This window comes from Bombina bombina, chromosome 4 (assembly GCF_027579735.1).
Source record: "Bombina bombina isolate aBomBom1 chromosome 4, aBomBom1.pri, whole genome shotgun sequence".
NCBI classification, from domain to species: domain Eukaryota; kingdom Metazoa; phylum Chordata; class Amphibia; order Anura; family Bombinatoridae; genus Bombina; species Bombina bombina.
This window is the reverse complement of record NC_069502.1, coordinates 156,502,534-156,529,477: the sequence shown is the minus strand read 5'-3', so window position 1 is coordinate 156,529,477 and position 26,944 is coordinate 156,502,534. Positions and strand designations below refer to the sequence as shown.

The 26,944-nt window shown below is 37.3% G+C and overlaps 1 protein-coding gene across 3 annotated transcripts in view; it reads right to left on the bottom strand.

Annotated features, from left to right (window-relative positions):
- NBAS (NBAS subunit of NRZ tethering complex) overlaps positions 1-26,944 on the bottom strand; it is a 1,903,611-nt gene that overhangs the window by 87,949 nt on the left and 1,788,718 nt on the right. For all 3 annotated transcript variants that reach the window (XM_053709663.1, XM_053709664.1, XM_053709665.1), the window contains one exon: positions 9,591-9,719. In XM_053709663.1, coding sequence (XP_053565638.1) covers positions 9,591-9,719 — 129 coding nt within the window. The remainder of the gene's footprint in view (positions 1-9,590; positions 9,720-26,944) is intronic.

Genomic DNA, 26,944 nt, shown 5'->3' with positions numbered 1-26,944 from the left:
TAACAATCTGCCCGGCAGCAGGGCAGCTCACTAGGCTTGAAAGGTACATTCCTAACATGGACCTGTGGATACAAAAGAAAAGACCAAGTAAACCTACAAAGTCTTTTACCAAAAGGGCAGCACAAACTACTTGGGAGGCACAGTATACCCCACAAGTTCCAAAATGCTGAAAAGCCACCACTGCTCTACTGAAGAGACTGACATGGACTACGGCTAGACCCCCCAAAAAACCCAGAGCAAACCTGCTCTGCTTAAAAATAAACTCTTGATTGAAGAATCAGACACCTAACTTTACCCCTCCTTGCAACTGATAGAGCAAAGAGAATGACTGGAGGTTGTGGGTAAGGGAGTGGTATTTAACAGCTTGCTGTGGAGCTCTTTGCCTCCTCCTGCTGGTCAGGAGTGATATTCCCAATAGTAATTATGATGATCCATGGACTCACTGTGTCATTAGAAAGAAATAAGGCAACTAAGGCCCCGTACAGTTGCACAGCTGAAGACATGCATAATGGAGGAATGGGGGAAATTCTGCTTGCTAAACTTAATCAACTGGTGTCTTCAGTGCCCAAATGCTTAATAAGTGTTATTAAAAGAAAAGGTGATTCTACACAGTGGTAAACAGTCGACTGTCCCAACTTTTTTGGAGTGTGTTGCAGTCATCAGATTTGAAATGAGTTTATATTTTTAAATTCACAAAGTAAAACAAATAATGTGTTGTTAATATGTTTTCAATATTTCAAATTGAATCTTCAAATTACTCTCTTTTTTTTTTTTTTTGCATTTTCCATACTCTCCCAACTTTTTCGAAATTGGGGTTGTATGTGTGCCAACAGATTCTGCAGCGCTATAAACATAGGCATGATATGCAAGGTAACATTTATAGGGATTAAGTGGGTAGAGGGCTCTGCCGAGAATTGCACTGTTGTAGTCAGATCTTATGAAGGTGATCTGCAAACAGCTGGGGTCACAGGCTTTCATGCTATTCTACATAATTAATTTTATACATCAGATTTTTGGTTAAACATACACGTTATTTTTAGAGCAATACACTATGGAATCTAGGATTTGCTTAGTAGGAGACAAAATGATCCTTAATAGTTTTCAGCATTAGCTTTTGCTTCAGGCTCTGAGGTCTGAGCATGACGCAGCTCGATGCCACTGTTTAGCCAAACGGCTGAAAGAATGATGGGTAAAATTAATAAACTTGTTTTAAAAACATAATTACACAGGTGGCCGAGATAGGGGAAAGATACTAGGATATAAGCTTTAGCCTTCAACTTACTTAAAATACTGATAGATTCTTTATAAAGCTTCAACTAATATATAGGACTTACTAAATCTGATAATTATTTAACATTTAGTACAACTTATACTAAAGATAACACTACACTTGAGAGGATATGATCACATAATAATGAGTAATGCTCCTAAAATGCCATTATCCCTCATTCATACTCCTTCTTGGATACATACATTGGAAGTAGATATATATGACACTAGTTTGTCAGGACCAGCATTAAACACAATGTTCTTGGCTACCCAAACATAAATCTGGATGCTACTGATGCATTGGGTATATCACTAACTAAAGTATGTTGACTGGAAATAATTTTTGCCACTTACTTTGGATTCAGAGAAATAACACCACTGTGTTATGTGTACAACCAAATACATGGTGTATTATCAAAATTGTATACCTCCAGATCATTCCACAAAGGCTAAACTAAAGAAGACATCCGGACTTGCATGGCTAATCACAGACCTGCCCATAAAGCAGGCCCTGCATAACCGGAAATAAAGGACAAATGGCACAATATATTACAGAAGTGCATAACAAGGTCTCATCTTGAGTCTGTTTATTATCATCCATCATGTTCCCGTATGTGGGGAAAATCAAGACAAGCCGTTTCAGTTGGAGGCTCAATTATATATTTTTTGTGGATTTTGCATTGTTCATATAAAGAAAAGAGGACACAGCATTTATACATTACACTAAGACAAAACGTAATTTGATAGCAGGAATGGTGTTAGGTGTTATCTATATTTGTAATGTATCTTTTGTACACAGTAGCCATATATATGGCAGGATGTTGCCTACTTCTGAAATCACATTCCATGTGGTGATCACATGGTACAGTCTAAAAGTGACATAAACCAGTAAACAAATGCTAGATATAATGATGTATTCAAAGTAAAGATTATCCTGAGAATAGTATGCATATGCATTTATCATTGCACACCCCGCCTACTGCTGTCAATCTCCCCGGTTGGAAAAAACATAATTTATGCTTACCTGATAAATTCCTTTCTTCTGTTGTGTGATCAGTCCACGGGTCATCATTACTTCTGGGATATTATCTGCTCCCCTACAGGAAGTGCAAGAGGATTCACCCAGCAGAGTTGCTATATAGCTCCTCCCCTCTACGTCACCTCCAGTCATTCGACCAAAGACCAACGAGAAAGGAGAAACCAAGGGTGTAGTGGTGACTGAATTATAATTTAAAAAATATGCACCTGCCTTAAAAACAGGGCGGGCCGTGGACTGATCACACAACAGAAGAAAGGAATTTATCAGGTAAGCATAAATTATGTTTTCTTCTGTTATGTGTGATCAGTCCACGGGTCATCATTACTTCTGGGATACCAATACCAAAGCAAAAGTACACGGATGACGGGAGGGATAGGCAGGCTCATTATACAGAAGGAACCACTGCCTGAAGAACCTTTCTCCCAAAAATAGCCTCCGAAGAAGCAAAAGTGTCAAATTTGTAAAATTTGGAAAAAGTATGAAGCGAAGACCAAGTTGCAGCCTTGCAAATCTGTTCAACAGAGGCCTCATTCTTAAAGGCCCAAGTGGAAGCCACAGCTCTAGTGGAATGAGCTGTAATTCTTTCAGGAGGCTGCTGTCCAGCAGTCTCATAGGCTAAACGTATTAAGCTACGAAGCCAAAAAGAGAGAGAGGTAGCAGAAGCTTTTTGACCTCTCCTCTGTCCAGAATAAACGACAAACAGGGAAGAAGTTTGGCGAAAATCTTTAGTTGCCTGCAAGTAGAACTTGAGGGCACGAACTACATCCAGATTGTGTAGAAGACGTTCCTTCTTTGAAGAAGGATTTGGACACAAGGATGGAACAACAATCTCTTGATTGATATTCCTGTTAGTGACAACCTTAGGTAAGAACCCAGGTTTAGTACGCAGAACTACCTTGTCTGAGTGAAAGATCAGATAAGGAGAATCACAATGTAGGGCTGATAACTCAGAGACTCTTCGAGCCGAGGAAATAGCCATTAAAAATAGAACTTTCCAAGATAACAATTTTATATCAATGGAATGAAGGGGTTCAAACGGAACACCCTGTAAAACGTTAAGAACTAAGTTTAAACTCCATGGCGGAGCAACAGTTTTAAACACAGGCTTGATCCTAGTTAAAGCCTGACAAAAGGCTTGGATGTCTGAATTTTCTGACAGACGCCTGTGAAACAAGATGGACAGAGCTGAAATCTGTCCCTTTAATGAGCTAGCCGATAAACCCTTTTCTAAACCTTCTTGTAGAAAAGACAATATCCTAGGAATCCTAACCTTACTCCAGGAGTAATCTTTGGATTCACACCAGTATAGGTATTTACGCCATATTTTATGGTAAATCTTTCTGGTAACAGGCTTCCTAGCCTGTATCAGGGTATCAATAACCGACTCAGAAAAACCACGTTTTGATAAAATCAAGCGTTCAATTTCCAAGCAGTCAGCTTCAGAGAAGTTAGACTTTGATGTTTGAATGGACCCTGAATCAGAAGGTCCTGTCTTAGAGGTAGAGACCAAGGCGGACAGGATGACATGTCCACTAGATCTGCATACCAAGTCCTGCGCGGCCATGCAGGCGCTATTAGAATCACTGATGCTTTCTCCTGTTTGATTTTGGCAATCAATCGAGGAAGCAGCGGGAAGGGTGGAAACACATAAGCCATCCTGACGTTCCAAGGTGCTGTCAAAGCATCTATCAGAACCGCTCCCGGATCCCTGGATCTGGATCCGTAGCGAGGAAGTTTGGCGTTCTGGCGAGACGCCATGAGATCTATCTCTGGTTTGCCCCAACGTTGAAGTATTTGGGCAAAGACCTCCGGATGAAGTTCCCACTCCCCCGGATGAAGAGTCTGGCGACTCAAGAAATCCGCCTCCCAGTTCTCCACTCCCGGGATGTGGATTGCTGACAGATGGCAAGAGTGAGACTCTGCCCAGCGAATTATCTTTGATACTTCTATCATTGCTAGGGAGCTTCTTGTCCCTCCTTGATGGTTGATGTAAGCTACAGTCGTGATGTTGTCCGACTGAAACCTGATGAACCCCCGAGTCTTTAACTGGGGCCAAGCTAGAAGGGCATTGAGAACTGCTCTCAATTCCAGAATGTTTATTGGCAGGAGACTTTCCTCCTGACTCCATTGTCCCTGAGCCTTCAGAGAATTCCAGACAGCGCCCCAACCTAGAAGGCTGGCGTCTGTTGTTACAATTGTCCAGTCCGGCCTGCTGAACGGTATCCCCCTGGACAGATGTGGCCGAGAAAGCCACCATAGAAGAGAGTTTCTGGTCTCTTGATCCAGATTCAGAGTGGGGGACAAATCTGAGTAATCCCCATTCCACTGACTCAGCATGCACAATTGCAGCGGTCTGAGATGTAGGCGTGCAAAGGGAACTATGTCCATTGCTGCTACCATTAAGCCGATCACCTCCATGCATTGAGCTACTGACGGGAGTTGAATGGAATGAAGAACACGGCATGCATTTAGAAGCTTTGTTAATCTGTCTTCTGTCAGATAAATCTTCATTTCTACAGAATCTATAAGAGTCCCCAAGAATGGAACTCTTGTGAGAGGAAAGAGAGAACTCTTCTTTTCGTTCACTTTCCAACCGTGCGACCTTAGAAATGCCAGAACTAACTCTGTATGAGACTTGGCAGTTTGAAAGCTTGAAGCTTGTATCAGAATGTCGTCTAGGTACGGAGCTACCGAAATTCCTCGCGGTCTTAGTACCGCCAGAAGGGCACCCAGAACCTTTGTAAAGATTCTTGGAGCCGTAGCCAATCCGAATGGAAGGGCTACAAACTGGTAATGCCTGTTTAAGAAGGCAAACCTTAGATACCGGTAATGATCTTTGTGAATCGGTATGTGAAGGTAAGCATCCTTTAAATCCACTGTGGTCATGTACTGACCCTCTTGGATCATGGGTAAGATTGTCCGAATAGTTTCCATTTTGAACGATGGAACTCTTAGGAATTTGTTTAGGATCTTTAAATCCAAGATTGGCCTGAAAGTTCCCTCTTTTTTGGGAACCACAAACAGGTTTGAGTAAAACCCTTGTCCTTGTTCCGACCGCGGAACCGGATGGATCACTCCCATTAATAATAGATCTTGTACACAGCGTAGAAACGCGTCTTTCTTTATTTGGTTTGTTGACAACCTTGACAGATGAAATCTCCCTCTTGGGGGAGAGGATTTGAAGTCTAGAAGGTATCCCTGAGATATGATCTCTAGCGCCCAGGGATCCTGAACATCTCTTGCCCAAGCCTGGGCGAAGAGAGAGAGTCTGCCCCCCACTAGATCCGGTCCCGGATCGGGGGCCCTCGGTTCATGCTGTCTTTGGGACAGCAGCAGGTTTACTGGCCTGCTTGCCCTTGTTCCAGGACTGATTAGGCTTCCAGCCTTGTCTGTAACGAGCAACAGCTCCTCCCTGTTTTGGTGCAGTGGAAGTTGGCGCTGCTCCTGCTTTGAAATTCCGAAAGGGACGAAAATTAGACTGTCTAGCCTTAGCTTTGGCTTTGTCTTGAGGTAGAGCGTGGCCCTTACCTCCTGTAATGTCAGCAATAATTTCTTTCAAACCGGGCCCAAATAAAGTTTGCCCCTTGAAAGGTATACTAAGTAATTTGGACTTAGAAGTTACATCAGCCGACCAGGATTTTAGCCACAGCGCTCTGCGTGCCTGAATGGCGAATCCTGAATTCTTAGCCGTAAGTTTGGTTAAATGTACTACGGCCTCCGAAATGAATGAATTAGCTAGTTTAAGGACTCTAAGCCTGTCCGTAATGTCGTCCAGCGTAGCTGAACTAAGGTTCTCTTCCAGAGACTCAATCCAAAATGCTGCCGCAGCCGTGATCGGCGCGATGCATGCAAGGGGTTGTAATATAAAACCTTGTTGAATAAACATTTTCTTAAGGTAACCCTCTAATTTTTTATCCATAGGATCTGAAAAAGCACAGCTATCCTCCACCGGGATAGTGGTACGCTTAGCTAAAGTAGAAACTGCTCCCTCCACCTTAGGGACCGTTTGCCATAAGTCCCGTGTGGTGGCGTCTATTGGAAACATCTTTCTAAATATTGGAGGGGGTGAGAACGGCACACCGGGTCTATCCCACTCCTTAGTAACAATTTCAGTTAATCTCTTAGGTATAGGAAAAACGTCAGTACTCGCCGGTACCGCAAAGTATTTATCCAACCTACACATTTTCTCTGGTATTGCAACAGCGTTACAATCGTTGAGAGCTGCTAAGACCTCCCCTAGTAATACACGGAGGTTTTCCAATTTAAATTTAAAATTTGAAATATCTGAATCCAATCTGTTTGGATCAGAACCGTCACCTACAGAATGAAGCTCTCCGTCCTCATGCTCTGCAAGCTGTGACGCAGTATCAGACATGGCCCTAGAATTATCAGCGCACTCTGTTCTCACCCCAGAGTGATCACGCTTGCCTCTTAGTTCTGGTAATTTAGCCAAAACTTCAGTCATAACAGTAGCCATATCTTGTAATGTTATCTGTAATGGCTGCCCAGATGTACTAGGCGCCATAATATCACGCACCTCCCGGGCGGGAGATGCAGGTACTGACAAGTGAGGCGAGTTAGTCGGCATAACTCTCCCCTCGCTGTTTGGTGAAATTTGTTCAATTTGTACAGATTGGCTTTTATTTAAGGTAGCATCAATACAGTTAGTACATAAATTTCTATTGGGCTCCACCTTGGCATTGGAACAAATGACACAGGTATCTTCCTCTGAATCAGACATGTTTAACACACTAGCAATAAACATGCAACTCGGTTACAATTTTATTTAATAAAAACGTACTGTGCCTCAAGAAGCACTAAACGATTAAGTGACAGTTGAATAATGAACTGAAAAACAGTTATAGCATCACTCTTAACAAACAACACAACTTTTTAGCAAAGGTTTGTTCCCATTAGTAAAATAACACTAATTAAATTTTAAACAACGTTTTAAATCACAGTCACTATATAAGTCTCACAGCTCTGCTGAGAGAATCTACCTCCCTTCAAAGAAGTTTGAAGACCCCTGAGTTCTGTTAGAGATGAACCGGATCATGCAGAAAAACTGACTGGAAATTTTTGATGCGTAGCAAAGAGCGCCAAAAACGGCCCCTCCCTCTCACACACAGCAGTGAGAGAGAAACGAAACTGTCATAATTAACACAAGCAAACTGCCAAGTGGAAAATAATGCCCAAATACTTATTCACTCAGTACCTCATTAATGCAAACGATTCTACATTCCAGCAAAAACGTTTAACATGAAAAATACCTAATAAAAGGTTTAATGTACTTTTACAGAGTAATTCCGGTGAAATACCATCCCCAGAATACTAAAGTGTAGAGTATACATACATGTTCATTATAACGGTATGGCAGGATTTTTTCATCAATTCCATTCAGAAAATAACAACTGCGACATACCTCAATGCAGATTCAACTGCCCGCTGTCCCCTGATCTGAAGCTTTTACCTCCCTCAGATGGCCGAGAAACAGCAATATGATCTTAACTACTCCGGTTAAAATCATAAGAAAAACTCTGGTAGATTCTTCTTCAAACTCTGCCAGAGAGGTAATAACACGCTCCGGTGCTATTGTAAAATAACAAACTTTTGATTGAAGTTCTAAAAACTAAGTATAATCACCATAGTCCTCTCACACCTCCTATCTAGTCTTTGGGTGCAAGAGAATGACTGGAGGTGACGTAGAGGGGAGGAGCTATATAGCAACTCTGCTGGGTGAATCCTCTTGCACTTCCTGTAGGGGAGCAGATAATATCCCAGAAGTAATGATGACCCGTGGACTGATCACACATAACAGAAGAAATCCGGCTTCTTAGCTGCAGGTTTGCACAATGTTTTGGGGCTCCGAAGCTCATATCGGAGCTTCATATATGGAGCTCTATATGTTCCATGCCAACAAACCATTAGGCATTTTAGCAGTAGAACTGACTAATAATTGTCATTGCCAGACAATACAACATTCTGAAACTTTCAGGAACTATATAATATACTTGAGAATAACATCAATTTTTAAATTAAAATAAAATATAGTTGAAGCTGTAAATTTTTGTTCCATTGCTCCATACTCCTTAAATAATACATTTCAGCCAAATGTATTACTGAAATCTGGTGCTATATTAAAAGCTTTTGATGAGCATAAACCATAAAACAATAGCTGTACAATATACACTGAGGATATATATATATATGAGGACAGGTAGAACAGGTTAAAATGGGATCCAGGCTTGAATCAGATACCAGCTTTGCATGCAGAGGGATACTAACTTACCCTAATCTGATACAGAATTATATAAGCCACGTAACTATTACATGATTAAAGGGACACTGAACCCAAATTTTTTCTTTTGTGATTCAGATAGAGCTGATTGGACACGAAAGAAAAAAATTGGGTTCAGTGTCCCTTTAAAGGGATAGTAAAGTCCAAATGAAACTTTCATGATTCAGATAGGGGATGTAATTTTAAACAACTTTCTAATTTACTTTTATCATCAAATTTGCTTAGTTCTCTTGTTATTCTTAGCTGAAGGCTAAACCTATGTAGGCACATATGCTAATTTCTAAGCCCTTGAAAGCCGTCTCTTATCTGAATGCATTTGACAGTTTTTCACAGCTAGAGGGTGTTAGTTTATGTGTTTGTGCTCACGCACGTGAAGTTATTTAAGAGTCAGCACTAATTGCCTGAAATGAAAGTCTGTCAAAAGATCTGAAATAAGGAGGCAGTCAGCAGAAGCTTAGATACAAGGTAATTACAGAGGTAAAAAGTATATTTATATGACAGTGTTGGTTATGCTAAACTGGGGAATGGTAAATAAAGGGATTATCTATATTTTTAAACAATAACATTTCTGGTTTTTACTATCCATTTAAGGAAAGTAATGTCCGGAACGTTGTCAGAGTGAGTTGTGATCTTTGCTTACTACCAAAAATAAAACAAAAAAGTTGGAGCAGTGTTGGTGTTAGTTAGAAGTAAAACGTTACATCCAAGATAACTATTTTTTTTTAGAAAAAATCAAAAAAATCTAATTACACTAAAATTGTGCAGTCTTCAATAGGAAAAAGTGAATAATCACAGGTTGCTATTTGCTAATATTACCTATATAATACCTTCACAATCATGATATAGCCCATCAGCCGCTACAGAGCGATGTGAGGAATTGCACAGCAATACCATGTAGTGCTCTCAAGCAGCAAAAGTGTTAAGGAACCTATTTTGACAATTTACAAGAAAACACATTTAAATGTCCAATCAAGCAGTCCTTACCTTAGTAACTGCTGTTAAAAGCTCCAATGCTTTTGAATGAAGATCTTTATCTTGGTATTCTAAAAGCAGCTTCAGCGACGACAGCAGCATTGAGTGGTTTAGCATCAGCGTACATATCTCTTTTATGCACTGCAATAAAAAGGTACAAAGCCTGATAATGTGATCTATAGAAGAAAAAAAACAGACGACACTGGCAGCAAGTATGAATTTTAAAGTATGAACTAGTTTTGTACTAAGCAGTTAAACGTTCATATTATTTATAGTTTTATCTTTTAAAAATGTTGTATTAACATCTAAAGATATCATCATTGCTCCGTAGGTTCATTAGTCATTTCAAATATGAGTATAAAAGGCAAAAAAATTTTATTTTACAATATGTTGTCCCACTATACAGAAGGTTTGGGGCAAATAGGCTAAATTGTGTTACATATATTCTCTTGAATGAAAATGATGGATTCTGTAGTTAAAGCTAATAGGAAGAACATTAAAAGATGAACAAGGTTGATTATATGTAAAGAGCAACAACATTTTGCAGTGCTCGTATCATGTAACTCAACAGAAAAATGAGTTTGCATAATAACACAGAAAGAGTTAATTATTTCCGTTAGGACTACCCACAGACTGCCCTGATACACCCATAGAACACGCAGAAACACTCCCATGATCTCTCCCCTCCCAACAAGGCTCCACCCACAAAATAGTGACGGGCTCCTATCAACCTCCTGTGTCCCTCATTCTCAGCCACAAATGTTGGGAGGTATGAGTTTATAATCTAGGTGGTGAGTGATAAAGACAAAAGAGGAGGGAATTGCTTGATCACCATTGGTAGGCTGAGATGAAGATTGGTATTAGTAAAGGAATGTGAAAAGCAAGCAGGAAAGTTTACCCCATGTGATATGAACAAGAGATATTACTGTTGCCTCTAGGCATGTGTATATATATAAAAAAGGATCAGGAGCATTGCTTAACCAAACTGTGGGGCTACATAATTATGCACTGTGGGCATCTCTGATCCCAGCTCCCCAAAATCTGTACACCCTGGTTTAGATGCTCTCAAATACAGATTATATACTTTAATACTCTTGCTGTGCAGAAATGCTGCTAATAAAATATATACCAAAGTGCTCACAAAAACTTGACCTTACATGGGTTTCCACTCGTGTTTTACTTGTATAATAGGAGTATATTAGAAAGTTGCTTAAAATTTCTATATCATTAAAGAAATTTGGTTTAGTATCGCTTTAAGGAATAATATATTTAGAATACAAATTAAACATATTTACCTGCAAATATAGCAATGTTATGTATATATTTATCTATATATAAGTTTTTGCTTTTTTCAGGAGTCTGAGGACGGGGCTCATACCCTGAAAATGTTCACTCTTAATAAATCACTTGGTTGTATCACAATGAGTGCCTCTTCTGGATTACTTTTCTACATATGTCTGAGAGCACCCGGCATTATCATGGACTTAGCGAGTGCTGGTATTCTTGAATTGATATATATATATATATATATATATATATATAAACACACAATTCACTTTTTATATCTCAAATCACAAATACTTATCATCACTTAAAGTAAGAGAGACACTTCCCAGAAGTCTTTAAGGCTGTTCCCCTTCTGCTATATAATCCCTCCCCTTCCTGCTAGCTTTAGATCATGTAAAGCCAAGCATGAGCCGATTGCCCTCAAAACATGACTCAGAGAACAGATTAGGCAGCAGACACACACAAACGTTTTCCAAGGGTAAATATTTTTTTTTCAATATAATTTAAAATAAATATTCTGCCCTAGTTTGTTAGTACCAAAGATATTAACATGAAGGCATCAGTTAACAAAAAAATGTCACTGTCTTAAAGACCTTCCTTCCAAAGTGAAGACGCAAATAAACTGCACAGGTAAAGTTTGGTAAACAGACGCCAGAAGACCATGTGGATGGCTATATAATATTGTACATGGAGCATGAGTTCATGCGGGAGGGGCTCTCTTGCAATGTCTTCATGACATTAAAGGGACAGTAAACCTTAAAAATAATGTTATATAATTCTGCACATAGTGCAGAATTATATAACATTATTTTTAAGGTATACTGTCCCTTTAAATCAGTCAGAGACAATGAAACCTTGTGTTAGTTTATGTAACTGGATTAAATAATTCATGAAAACTTTCTAGGAAATATGAGCAAACCAGTATAGAAGCACTTCCTTGTCAAACCTGGGATTAGGACAGAATAACACATCTCAAAATTGATATTCTGAGAATTCAGTAAATTTTGCCATTCTGACTGTGTAAAAAGCCACAATCAAGCTTGCCGATCAAAGGTAACATGTATATGTCCATAGGAATGATACAACCTTAGATTGCTTTTAGTTCCGTTCAATTTGTGTGAAGCTTATTTGCAGCCATGCTTCATATATGTTTCAGATATGTTTCAGATGTATGATTTCAGACGGAATCCTGATATGATGTGAAGTCATCCAGGAACTACAGGTTGCACAGTGGACTCTATTGATGTCATCTTCCCTCTTCACCAGACTATAGCTATACCAAACAGATAGACATCTGTAACCACAATTCAACCAGATTGCGGAAAATTTGTTTTGAGAGAGTGGGTGATTTCCTCTATAGACACTCAGGTGACTTTGGAATGCCAAGGCATAATTACATATCCAGAGGCGTATTGAGGCAAAAGCTTATGAATAAGCGGGTGTCCCACTGGGGCTAATAATAGTGAAGAAAGTTGAGAAACGGTCTGAGGAACTGAGTTAAAAAAAAAAAAAAAAAGTATGAGGTTCCATAAATTGTCTAGGTTTGAGGAAATACTTAACTATAATTTGATGCTTTTAATTTTAAAATAAAGGGAAAGGAAAACCTAGGAAGGTCTATCTTGTTATCCTTGAGAATAAGATGTACTGACAGAACAACAACGTAAGAATTTAGACACTTGCAGGCGATCACAAATCCTGTAGAAAACTTATAAAAATATTTATTTTAAAAAATCCCCATAGACTTTAATGGTGACTCTATGTTGAAACCATTTGATAAGTTATTCTAAAGGATAGTGATTGAACTCTTGGAGAGGTAACTACTGAAAATGAAAATTTGAAATGGAAAAATAATTTCTAGGTTGAAACAGACAGTAACTGTTGTTACACAGTGCATGAAAATAAATATATATATAGATGGTAAATATCCTCCAGATGCTTAGATCTTATAGTCAAGGGTGAACCAAGGGTAGCTGCCCCTTACCACTCTTTAAAATCTCAGGGGGCAGCTGGGCGACAGGTAAAGGCAGCAGCAAGGGCAAGTTATGAATTATGGGGTGCAGTTTTAAACACTGATCCTATTTTAGTGAGGCCCTTCCTGCAGTTACTATAAAAGAACTGTAGCATTTTAACAGCCAAGCACAAAGAAGGATTCTAGGTGAAACAAGAACAGCCAAATAAACCCCTGCACTCAAAATAAAAGGTTTTGAAATGAGGCTATATGTGGATTAGGACTCAGCCAGAGCTGAACTTTAGAATGGTACACAGCATAGGAGCACTTGAAGGAACCAACACATTTTATTCCATGTATATGTTAACCATTGTGGTTCTTATTACTGAAACTACTGAGTTAACATACTGTGTGTGTATATATATATACAGTATATATATAAAATATATATATATATATATATATATATATATATATATATATATATATATACTGTATTATCTGTAAAGCTTTAAGCAAACTGCATATTACAATAAGCTATATACCCACCTGTACAGAATATATTACAACAAGAAAATAAGAGAATTAGAAGCTATCATGAGGCAAGGCATAAGGATTTAGAAACTGTCCTATATGTCAACATGTAATATAATAGATATGGCGTAGTTAGCTTCATCTGTACTTTCATTTATATATCAACAAACTCAAACATTCACAAAAAAGAACGTACTGCATTAAAAATAGCCAAACCTGATTATTATTATTTTTAACTTTAATTTGCCACATGAAAACTAGAACGTAAATTAGTCTGAAAAGGAAACAAAACTGGCAGTTCACTGGCTCATTTGCTAGTTTTAAACCTGAAAATAGATTCACATTCAAGGATCTAATTAATTCCATTTGCTTTTTTCTGCATGCACAGCCTGCATTTAAATAGGTTATTAATGAAGGACACTTACAAGGCCAGCAGGATACAATGATAAACATGGAAACTTCTAGCCTGAATTACCTAAGTAAAAAAAAAGTTTCAGGTGTGAGACGTTGACTATGCTTGCTAAAATTACTTCCTACATACTTTATTAATAAAGCTCATGAGCCAACCCCCCCCCCCCAAAAAAAAAAAAAAACGAGCTAGTGGTGTATATATAATTCATGGGATTTCATATGCAACTGAGTGATTTATAAACAAACACGGCATAATTAAAATTGACAAAGTATTAATTGTACACTCTTTTCACTTAAGGACATAATATAAGTGAGAGGACCAGGATTTTTGTTTTGCTGAGAAATTTGGTTTGAGGGTGGATGTGCACATAAATGTGTAGGTAGGTCCAAGTATTAGTCCAAGAACCTAGACAAGGGATGGGGTGACAGCCTCACAGGAAGAACTATGTATTGAGAAAAGCAGGGGGTCAGAATAAAAAATATTGGTTAATCCTAACAGTGTGAGAGCTGGTAAAGTGGTCCCATAAAAGGAGATACTGAATTGCAGATAAAGGGATTTTATGCATTCCATGACAAAGCAGTACCATACATGACTAGGGAGTGGAGTAGGCACAGTAGGTTCTGGGGAGAGGGTGAAAGTATCTGAAGCATCATACATGTTAAATAGAAGTAGTAGTGATAATTGCCAGCTAGCTTTAGCAGTGAGAACATTGTTTTCTATTTTAGTGAGGGAACATTTAGTACAATGTTGTGGTCAAAAGCTAGATTGCAGAGGGTGAATTAGGAAGTTGGATAACTGAAAATCTGTGACAGTTGTAGACTTGCTGTCCAAGTAGTTTAGAGGAAAGTGTAGAGCGATAGGGTGGTAGAGAGTTTAAAGGTAGGCTTTTTATGATGAACAGTTGTTGTTAGGAATGTAGATAGAGAAGTTGTGATAGAATAGGAGCAAGCAAGTGAAAGGGCTAGGTTGCTAAATGTAGTAAACAGGCATTTAGGACATGCATTTCTAGTAGAGAATGAAAGTCTGAGCAGTTGTGTCCTCCTCATTTGATTTTGGAAAGACAACATTGGAACTTGATGCATATGCAATAATGAAGCTGTGTCAAGGGCAAATGCTAATGAATAATTGTTGTAAGCAGTAGTGAGTCTGGGACAGGCAACAGCTGAGATTGTTAACATTTCTCCTGGTGTTTACATTATCTAGGTATGAAGATAAATGGTTTAAAAGACCTTAATATGATTTATTTTTTTTTTGTGAAGAAGCAAACACAGAGAATATGCAGGAAAAGTCAGGTGCTATCCATCTATAAATGTTCAATAGAGGCTTTGTTAAACTTGTCCCATTATGAAGGTATAGCAGAATGAAGCCTCAACTTAAAATGCTGAGAATGCTTCCTAATCTTAAAGATCATAAGGATGGAGAAATAAATCCAGAAATAAAAGGAAAAGTAAATAAAAGATAACCAGTCTACCCTCTACTGTATCAACAGTACACATAAGCACACACAGAACAACAATATTATAATTTAGACACTTGACTAAAAAATGCTTTGTCCTGGTGAAAAGTCTTTGACTTTAATGACAGACAACACATTCAAAGTGGAAAGGATGATGATGTAAAATAATGTAGTACAAAACTAAGAACTTATAAAGGGGTTAAATTTCTAAATACACAATGATTCTCTCTAGACCATAGAAGGATATCAAAATAACAGAAGGGAGGAAAATGCTCTACTGAAGTAAAAAAATAAAAAAGCTCTCAAGTGAGAATATGCAAGTAGAACATCTTGAACAACAACCATCAAACTAATGATTACCAAATAGTGCCTCACATAGGGAACAATCTATTATATTGAGTTTATTACATGAATGATTTTGGAAAATCTATTGTGTAAGGAAAAATCAAAGAGGACAGAGAAATAAAACTCTTTTGGCCAAGAAAATCTGAAAAACAACATTCAGAAGTACCGCCATCCATTTCTATGTTATAATATGTTCTGCTATATTTTGAAGGCAACAAGCTCCGGAAAGGGAGGCCACAGAAAGCCACTGTAATCTGCCCTGTGCAAGAGAGCAGCAAGGTCACTGAAATAAACCCTAGAATTTGAGCTAGAATAAAATAAATGAGTCATAAACTAATAATTGGTGTTATTCATTAAAGAACAAAACAAAGTGACATTAGGAACACTAGAGTTAAACCAGGGCCGGCTTAAGGCATAAGGCCAGTTAGGCGATGGCCTTAGGGCGCCCAGCAGGGAGGGGCGCAAACTTGGAGCGGCAAAACACATGGATAATTTTTTTTTTAACATTTGTGTATGTTTTACTGTGTCTGCTGGCCTGTATGGGCTTTTTGGGCAATATGCGTGCCCTCCCTGTGCTCTGTCTGAACCCCCACATGTGTCGGCTCCCACCATGCATCACCACCCCAATACCCAATTCTGCTAGACTGCTACACATTCCAGTTCCAGCCACTGCCAGGTCATCGGTCATGTTCCTTTTAGTCACACACACAGCAGAAGGAACATGACCGGAGAGCAAGGGGGAGGAGCCAGCCAGGCTGTGCAGAACAGAGCACAGAGGAACTAGAGAGCGGGAAGGAGCAGCACCAGGCATCAAGCTGCAAAGAAGATCTTTGAAAAATGACTGACAAAGATCTGGGGTAAGTGAAGTGGCGTCATTGGCAGGGTGTGCGGACCGTGGGGTGACATGCTCAGGGGATGAGTGATATCAGGGCTTGCACCACGCCAGTCCAAAGAAACTATTGTTGTTTTTTTATTGTGGCAAAACACTGCACTGCACGTGGCTTTATCTTCATATAAAGCACATGGCCATGATGCAGCAGCCCTGGTTATAAGAGAAGTGTTAGTGGTGTTTTCTGTGTGTTCTGATTTATAGCTGTTACTTACAGAGCAGCTATCAGGTTACAAACTTAACTGATAGCTGCTCTGTAAGTAACGGCTATAAATTCTGCTTGGCTACTCCACATGTGAATCGGGAGGAAGGGTAGTAAAAAGTTAAAGGTTAAAACTGATGTGGCTGCGTGATTTCAAGAGGGAAAGCTGTCAGTGAGAATGTGTCAGACAACATAACACTCCTTCACTAGAATAAATCAACCATCTATATAATTTACTGGCTGCTGATCTCTGGACTATGTCTATGGAACAGATCAAGGTAATTTTATAATCTGAATATCTATTATAAGATTTGTTTACTGCTGTTTATGACTATAGTCCATTGGCTTTTAATTGAAGCAGCTGTCTGTATGTATGTGTGTATGTATGTGTGTCTGGGTATGTACATTGTGTATGTATACAGTATGTTACTGGGCATATGTTTATATGTGTGTGTATGTATATGTGTATATATCTGTCTGGGTATGTACATATGTGTGTGTATGTATGCATATGTGTGTGTATATCTGTGTGCTTGTAAGTGTGTGTATATGTGCCTGTGTATGTACATGTGTGTATATATATATATATATATATATATATATATATATATATATATATATATATATTTGTATGTATATTTGTGTTTGTGTGTATATGGATGTGTGTGTGTGTATATATATATATAAAATGTGTATGTATGTGTGAGTGTCCTAAAAATGGTCTTTGGCTCCCAGGAAATGCCCTGGTTTGAGGAGAGAATTAAAAGGTCCAACAAATGCCAGGTTCAATACTCGCCACCTTATTCCTGACAATTTAGTTCTAACTCACATCACTGTCTAGTGGAATAAGTATAAATCTGTCAAAAAAGGTTAACTCACTTACAAATATGCAATGCAGTAGTTAACCATTTTGTTTCTGGGGTTTTCATATTGAGATTTATACTTGTCTTACATTTTTTGTAACAATGGAAAGAAACCATTTCAAATACTTTTTCTGTTTTTTTTGAGGATTTTTTTTGTTTCTTTTATAATTTTTTTTAAACCTGCTATTTTTAGAAATGTACATGATATACAAATCAGTTTAAAATGTACAGAATGTCTGCAATTAAACATCATAGCCAACCCCCCTAAAATAAAAACTAGTTATTTAAACTGCATAGGTTTGTAAACATTTTACATTACCATCTTAGTTTAAAGTTTCAATTATTCTAATATACAACTGTTCTTTCTAAGAACAACAGCTCTAGCCAATTAATAGCCAATTAAATTATATATATTTTATTCCTAAGAAGGGGGTGACACCAACCCTAGTGACGCTACTGGGTAAGTGGGGTTACATAGGTACACCGTACTAGGTTATTAATGTTGGATCAAAGATATCATGCATGCTCTGACGAGGACCTAGGATTACTCTGCAGGGCTGTAAGATTTGTCCAAAGAATTTAAACAATAGTTTCAGTGCAGGGTGCAATGCCTTTTAGATCTTCCCCTTTTAGATCCCAGGAGTTTTCATGTGTTATAGAAAAAAATGCAGAAAGGCAGCACTCCAAAAAAGTAGAAAATAACCTTTATTTGAAAGCTAAAACATAGCTATGTTTTAGCCTTCAAATAAAGTTGTTTGGGTTTTTTTTTGTGCTGCCTTCCTGCCTTTTTTTTCTTTAGTACATGAAAACTATCAGGTCAGAGATAAATAATCAATGTTAAATTTGACTAAATTAAATTATGCACATGCTTTTAAACAACATATTTTTCAAATATTATTTAATCCTGTTAAAGTCAGTGTTTGTATATAGCAATGATTCCCAACTAGGGTGTGCACACATACTAACCTATCAGTACCAAATTTATGTATTAACAATTAGTGTTGTGGGGGAAATAAATATGCAAGCTGATTTATGAGTGACAGAATAAATAACCTGTAAAGGAAGGTTAATTATAAATGTATATAATATTTAACCTCTTGGTTTCTCTGCAATACATTTTAGCCCTCAAGGGGTTAACATTTAACTTACTGCATTTTATATAGATGGCATTTTAAAGAAATGCTATGCTTATCATATTTCTAATAAAAATGCAGCACTACCACTGTTTAATTTGCATTTAGCCACCATTCAGCAAGCGCTACCCAGGGTGCTGAACCAAAAATGGACCGGCTCCTAAGTTTACAATCCTGCTTTTCAAATATAGATACCAAGAGAACGAAGAAAATTTGATAATAGGAGTTGATTAGAAAGTTGCTTAAAATTGCATGCTCTATCTGAATCATGAACAAATAAAAATGGGATTTCATATCCCTTTACCTAGCAATGGGATGGTATGTAATCGGGGGGGGGGGGGGGGGGCGGCAAAATGTATCCTCGCCTGTGTGGCCAAAAATCCTAGCACCGGCCCTGAGTTAAACTTAAACTTTCATGATTCAGTTAGCACAGACAATTTTAATAAACTTTCCAACTTCCATTAGCAAAATGAGCACAATCTTTTTATATGCACTCTTTCTGATGCACCAGCGTCTACTATGCATGTGCAAGAGCTATATATTACTAATTTTGAATGTATTAATGGTGTGTTTAGTACAACAGTTGCTAACAAATGTGCTAACCCAACTAGCAGTTGCGTTTACTTTCAACTTGTAATACGCGTTATTTCTGATGTGCGCCAAAACCCGAATATCAATTATGTGCAACAGTTAGCACTCCACTTTTAATCTAGCTCTAGATGTTTTAAACTGATTTCTTTAGTAGGTTTCTCAGCAATCGTAAATAACAACTAATTAAAGTCTATTATGTCACATGATGTTGTATTACATAAAAGTGTGTGAGCGAGAAAATCCTTTACAGCAAGTACAAGTAGTTACTTTTTTTATATCTATTTTGCATTGTGACATTAATACAAAAGAGTTCCGGAAAAAGTCCCATGACTGGAACCAAAATCTCAACACTAACTGTTCAGTGATGGGGCTTGTGAATGATTTCTCAAAAATTTTGAATGTCACATTACCCAAATCACTTGCAAAGCAAACTTTACCACTGACTTTAATAGCAAAAAAATCTTCATAGAGTTCATTGAAGAATGATTTTGCTACTGGAATAAAACCATCAACGTTATGCACTGCTGCATATATATTACCATATCTTGTAACAGGTTAAAGGGACATGAAACCTAAAATTGTTCTTTCATGATTTAGGTAGAACATACAATTTTATACAATTTTCCAGTTTACTTCTATTATCAAATTTGCTTTCTTCTCTTGGTATCATTTGTTGAAGGAGAATCAATGCACCACTGGTTGCTAACTGAACACATGGGGTGAACCAATGACAATAGGCATATTTATGCAGCCACCAATCAGCAACTAGCACCTATGTGCATTGCTGCTCCTGAGCTTACCTAGATAAACGCTTCAACAAAGGATAAGAGAAGGAAGCAAATTAAATAATAGAAGTAAATTGGAAAGTTTTTAAAAATGTATGCTCTGTCTGAATCATGACTGTCTAATTATGACTTTACTGTCCTTTTAAAATAAAATAAAAAATATAATGGTTTGCTAGAATATACGACTTTTGCCTAATGAAACGACCGTGCTTATGGTCGAGAAACGCGTTGTAAGCAACAATAAACCCTGTTTTTAAGTTTTAATACGGAGGAGTCTGCCTTTTACTTCTACGGAGGCATACACTTATGTGATTATTCTACAAGTGACTTTTCTCCTATCTACTACCCATTTGAGTTCTTCATGTAACTCCCACTGGTGCACCCCTGGCAGGACGTTGAGATACTGGAGAGTACATCCGCATAGACCCAAGGGAAACCCCTCAGCCATCCCTGATACGGGACAAGTATCCAGTGAGCTGACTACTGTGATTGTCAGTATGCCTGTTTGCACTTTCACAAGTGCCATCTTAATTGTGAGTTTTATTCTTTTATCTCTTCATAACATCTTTGTTTATGGAGTTCACTATGAGGCGCCCCTTTCTTTTTTTATTTAGATTATAAAATACAGGTAAAAAAAATCTCACATCATCAAAGTAATAGATTATAACATAGTTTATAAATTATTGTCATGGCATTTTTAAAAATTTCCATTTGTAAATGAACAATTAAATCTGCAACTCCAATTTTGTTCAGAAATGCGTGACTAATTACATAGCTCAGAATTATAAATGAAAGTTCATTGATCCTTGCTGGAGCTAAAAATGTCTATCTGTATTATATAAACGTGACATGATACATTCAATGGGTACAGATCTAAAAATCACTATAATTAAAAGGGACAGTGTACTATAAAATTTGTTTCATTTTAATGTGTTTTCAATGACTTGTTGTACCAGCTGCAGAGTTTAAATTGTATGGAAAATTGCCAGTTCATGTTTATATTTGTATTTGAAATAGCTGTTTTGCTAATCAAAACCATAACACAATTAAATTGGCTGAGTTTGTAGAAAGAGCAGACCCCATTGTCATATATTCTATATAAACACAAAATCCTCCTAATTTTATTTCTCACTGTATACACAAAAGGAATACTAAGGGACTGATGATCTAAAGCTCTCTGCACAGGTGAGATAATCTAAAATGATCTTCCAGCACTGTGAGATCCCTAGTGAATTCTTAAAAGGCAGCTTTTGCTTTACTTCTCCTAGTGGCGTTCCCTTAATTTCTGTATGTGAGACAAGCCCAGTGCAATATAGCACTGCATGACAGAACAGTTATGCTGTATTTACACTTTGTGCTTAGTATTTTATTTCACTTTTGACTTCAGATTAAGTTTTATTACATTTAAAATTTGCACTTTCTATTTTGTATCTTATTTTGCATATAGCAGTTTATTTAGGGTTGTGATTTTACAAATTCTGTTCATGCTTTCACAGCGTCTGTATAACTAACAAATTAAGATAATACAATGCATATTTATGTGTATCTTTTACAAATTACTTTGCACTTTGTATTTCTTGTATTTAAAATAAAACTGAAAACTGACATCTTCAGTTTCCAAGAGAGCTTTATTACTTTCTAGGGCCCTATAAACAAAGATTCTCTAGTATGGATAGAAAATATAGTGCAGACTTCACAGGGGCTGAACTCACTGAATTCTATAAGAAAAAGGGCAGAACTTGGAAGTCCCAGAGATAAGAGATGACTTCTTTAGAAAGTAATGAAGCTCTAAGGGATACAGAATTTGACTGGGGAGAGAGGAGGTAACTGGAAAACACCTGGGGCTCATATAAAGGCTCGGTTTGCATCAATTACAAATCTAAATGAAATGTTTTCACTACAATTTAACTTGCATCACCTAAAGTTTAGTATACATTACCTTTCGGTCAGCTAAATAAGTGTGTTGTGAACTTTGAGCAAATTTCATCTGCATACAGCTGGCAATGAAAATCAGTGAGATCAGCTTCTTTAAAATGCATTTAGAATTGCACAATAATTGTGAGAGAGCTTTAGACATTCCCTGGGAACTCATCTGTTTAGCCCAGGGAACTCCCCTGTCCCTCCCACTTTCTGAGGTTGTGTTTTATTTTACAATAAAGAAAATACAAAGTGCAATGTAAATTGTAAAAGATGGTCAGAAATATACAAAGTAGGATCCTACTTTGTTAAAGAAACACAGAAATGTTCAAAATATAAGAATTTGTAAAATCACTGTTGGATGTAAATCTTAAATGTATTAAAATATATAACAGAAAGTGTAAAGCTTAAATGTAATAATACTAAAAGGACCCAATCTGAAGTGTAAAGTAATATACAATAGAATACACAAAGTGTAAGTGTAACAAAAATCTCATATCCTGCACTGCTATATTGCACTACGCTTGTCTCTCCTTCACATAAAGAAATGAGAAATCTCACAGTGCTGGAGATTTTCATTGAGTTCAGTCTCTGTGAAGTCTGTACTACAATTTCTCTCCAAGTAGAAGAATCTAGGGCCTTTGAGAGAACAATTGAAATTTAACATTATAGCAGTTTTCTCCCACCCACCATCACTGGGAGTGTGATTTCTTCTGCACCTTTTAACTTGTATTTATTTTTTTATAACCTTTGCTACTGTACTGACATTTTGAGTACAGATGGCAGTTTCAACAGGCAAAAACAGTTATTTAAAATTAAATTATCAAGGTAACTGAGCTATTTGTAAACACTTTAATGAATCCCAGCAGGTAAAATACATCATTAGAAACACATTAACCCCTTAAGCCAATATGATGTATATATACAAACAAAGGAGAGGGGCGCTAAAAGTTAAGGATAGATGGAGAATAGGTATAGTCTAAAACAGACTAAATGAAACTTCAGTATAAAATAAATATTTTTTACTTATCTAAAGACTAACATACAATTGTTTTAAACAATGATAGCAGACTCAATTAGTTCAGCATATAAACAAAATTCTTATACATAGACAGATATGTCAGTTTGAAATAAGTACAAAGTTGTGGCCACAACTAGTATAATAAAAAACATAATATATAGAATCTAAAATTGAGATAAAGCTAACTGCGGTGTCTCTTAATATCAAATTTAGCTTGATATTATAGGCACAAAGTATACTCAATACAAGCTCAATACAATATTCTGTGTAAGTACAGAGTTCTATGTACTCGATACAAGCCAAATTCAATGTGAGCACAAAGTTCTGTGTACTCAATACAAGCCCAATTTAATTTGTCGATTCTATTAGGGCATTTGAAGAAAGGTGAAGTTGTCAGTAGGCGTTTAGCTCTCAAATAACTCAGACAAGTCTTTAGAGGATAAGTTCACTATGTACCAGCCGGGCTTACCTGGGGAATCTTAGCAGTGCTTCTGAGTATCGGACGATTCATACTACCAAAGTGACACAGTCCTGGAATACTGGGAGAGATGTCTTCTCTCCGTGCTGTTTCAGTGTCTTCAGTCATTGCGGGTAATCAGTTCCGTGTATTCTCACCTGATGTGGTCATGTGTGATCACTGCACCAATCAGATGGCCTTGCTTTAGATTCCTCTCCTCTTGTCTCTCCGAGTGTGTAAATGTGTTCCAATAAGAGCGTAATGGAAGTCCTTTCAACACCCCCCCCCCCATCCTCACTTCCATATAACAGTAAAGCTCCAGTATATATACCTCATGTAGTACTTTGCATCGTACCGGAGAACATGTGTGTGTGTGTGTATATATATATATATATATATATATATATAAATCTCAATATAAATAAAGAAGTGCTCACTTTACTTCTTGTTTTTATAAACTTTATCAATTTATTCTCATATTAGCTTAATGGTGGCATGGTCCACATCCTTATTTTAAAGTATTAATATTAAATGTTATGTTTTATTTAACATCATATTCTCATACCGCACTCCATTTTATATGATTTTGGTAATCCATCCTGTAAGTGTGCCCAGTAATGCTTTTATCTATCTCAATTACTTTTTGAACAAACTTTATTATTGGCATTTGGCACTACCTCCATTATACACCTAGGATTGTATTTGGAGGTTTTAGGTTGGATTACCCACTCCCACCTCCCCTAGAGGTTACTAGGGACCCTGTTTTGCTCTTTAAATTTATTAATTACCAACTTCTAAAATTAATTAAGCAAATACAGTACACCTTAAATATATTTTAAAAAAACACACATATGACCATAATAGTATGGGGCCCCAAAGTACAATAAGACGTCTATTAGAGCTAAACAATATATATATACTGACTATTATAAAGTCATAAAGTGTAGCCATAAATAAATGCAATACGTTCCAAGATATTAGTAGACTATTCATCCAGTTATAAAAACACCTTAATCAGAATATAGTGTTAAAGTATCCATAATGAGATGTACTTGGATACAAAATTGCGTTTATTGTAACGTCTAATTGATACAGTCCAGACTCATACAGCAGGTTCCAAGCTTGATGACTGAAAATATTGTTGTGTTTTTCCCAAAAACTATCTCAACCGTTAGTCATGGGGTAATTGGCATATGTCAAGGTGGTTATAGTTCAAAGCAGTTCATGCAGATTACAGCAGTTGATGTGGGTTTAAGCAGTAAGCAGGTATGGCAGTCAAAAGAGCGGTGAATACATGACTCGGCGTGGGCTACCCGAGTAAACAGAGGTCTGTTCCAACACCATGCTTGGCCAAGTGAGGATGCCTAACTAGTTTGAACCGCAGGATAGCATTACATAGAGGTGGGGTAAGACATTGAACAGGTAAGCGACAAGCAGCAGCTGGTGAACATACGGACATCTGGAAGTGGTGACAAGTAGGGGTCACTTAGGTGAGAGAATTACTCTCAGTAGGAATACCCGGGAAGGCTGTTATCTTTTCAATGCATTAACTGTGCTGTATACTTTTCCTGCTTCATGTTGCATACACTGGGACTGTAACACCGCTCTTTTGACTGCCATACTTGCTTACTGCTGAAACACGCATCAACTGCTGTAATCTGCATGACTGCTTTGAACTATAACCACCTCTATGTGACATATGCCAATTAACCCAATGACTGTGAGCAATACTAACGGTTGAGATTGTTTTTGGGAAAAACGCAACCATATTTTCAGTCATCAAGTTTGGAACCTGCTGTATGAGTCTGGACTGTATCAATTAGACGTTGTTACAAAAAAAAACAATAATATGGTATCCAAGTAAATCCCATTATGGATACTTTGTTAAAACTATATTCCGATTAAGGTGTTTTTATAACTGGATGAATAATCTACTAATATCTTGCAACTTATTGCAATTATTTATGGCTAAAACTTATGACTTTAATAGTCAGTATATATATTGTTTAGCTCTAATAGACGTCTTATTGGGGCCCCATACTATTATGGTCATAGGTGTGTGGTTTTGGTTTTAATAATATAAATTTTTATTTAGTTTCAAAAGTAGAAGTAACAATTGGGGACATGCAAGACCCCTGCTCCAATAGACACAAACATAGGGAAAGGACACGCAGGTCCAATTAAAGTTATTGTCAAAACATTGATAAGTCAGGTAACCCTTCCTTAGTGGGGGAAGGGGACTTTAAACCAACTCCACCAGGGTCAAACTAAGACATAAAAGTTCAGACAGTCGTATAGATAGAAGACATCAGGTTGACTCACATTTTTCTATTTCAAAGAAGCCAATATAGATCTGACTGTTGGTGAACTGAAATATCTATAATACAAAAAGGAAGGAATGGGTAAAACGGGGGAGTTTGTGGTGAAAATAGTTCACCTAAATTGAACCCTGAAGCCATAATATTGTTTCCAAACCAATACAACAATTGTCATTTAGTATTTACTGTTCTATAAACTGTTGTTGTCTGCTGTGTTTAGACTTTGCCACAGGAAGTGTCCTTTTTTGAGCTAATAAAATAAAAAAAGAGTTTATTTCAATATTTTGACTGCTTGAATTTTTTTTTCTGAAAAATTTAAAAAATGGGCAAAAATAGTGCAGTACTCGTGATGCATCGCGATGCATCGTAGAATCGAATCGTATCGAATCGTTACGATGATAATCGTAATCGAATCGTGAGACAGGTAAAGATGCGCAGCTCTAATATATATATATATATATATATATATATATATATATATATATATATATATATATATATATATATATTGGAGCTGCAGCAAGCTCCAGCAGTCTGGGAGGTCCCTAACTAAACATTGCCTGAAAGGGTACCACTACACTATAGAAAATAATTTATATGTGTGTATATATATATATATATATGTATATGTACACGTATATGTATTTTATAGGTACTGGCAGACAGCTGTCCGTACTAAAGATGGCTACAAGTAGTGGGAGGGTTAGAGAGCTATTTGGGGCAGGGGGATCAGGAAGGTGGGAAGGTTGAGGAGGATCACTATACTTCAGAAAAAAAATATTAAAAACATAATAATATAATAATAATTATAAAAAAAAAAAAAAAAGAACTAAACTGCATACTGGCAGACTGTCTGCCAGTACCTAAGATGGTTGTGACTAGTGGGGGGTAAGAGAGGGAAGAGAGCTATTTGGGAGGGATCAGGTAGGAATCGGGGGGTGGGAAGTGTCAGGTGGGAGGGTAATCTCTACACTAAAAGCAATCTTTCAAGCTACCTGATTAACCCCGTCACTGCCATGAATAAAAGAAGTGTGGTGCATAGCTGTAATTAGCAGCATTCTAATTACCAAAAAGCAACGGCAAACCATGTATGTCTGCTATTTCTGAACAAAGGGGATCCCAGAGAAGTTTTTACAATAATTTGTGCAATAATTGCACAAGCGGTATGTAAACAATTTTAGTGAGACGCCCAAAGTTTGTGAAAAAGT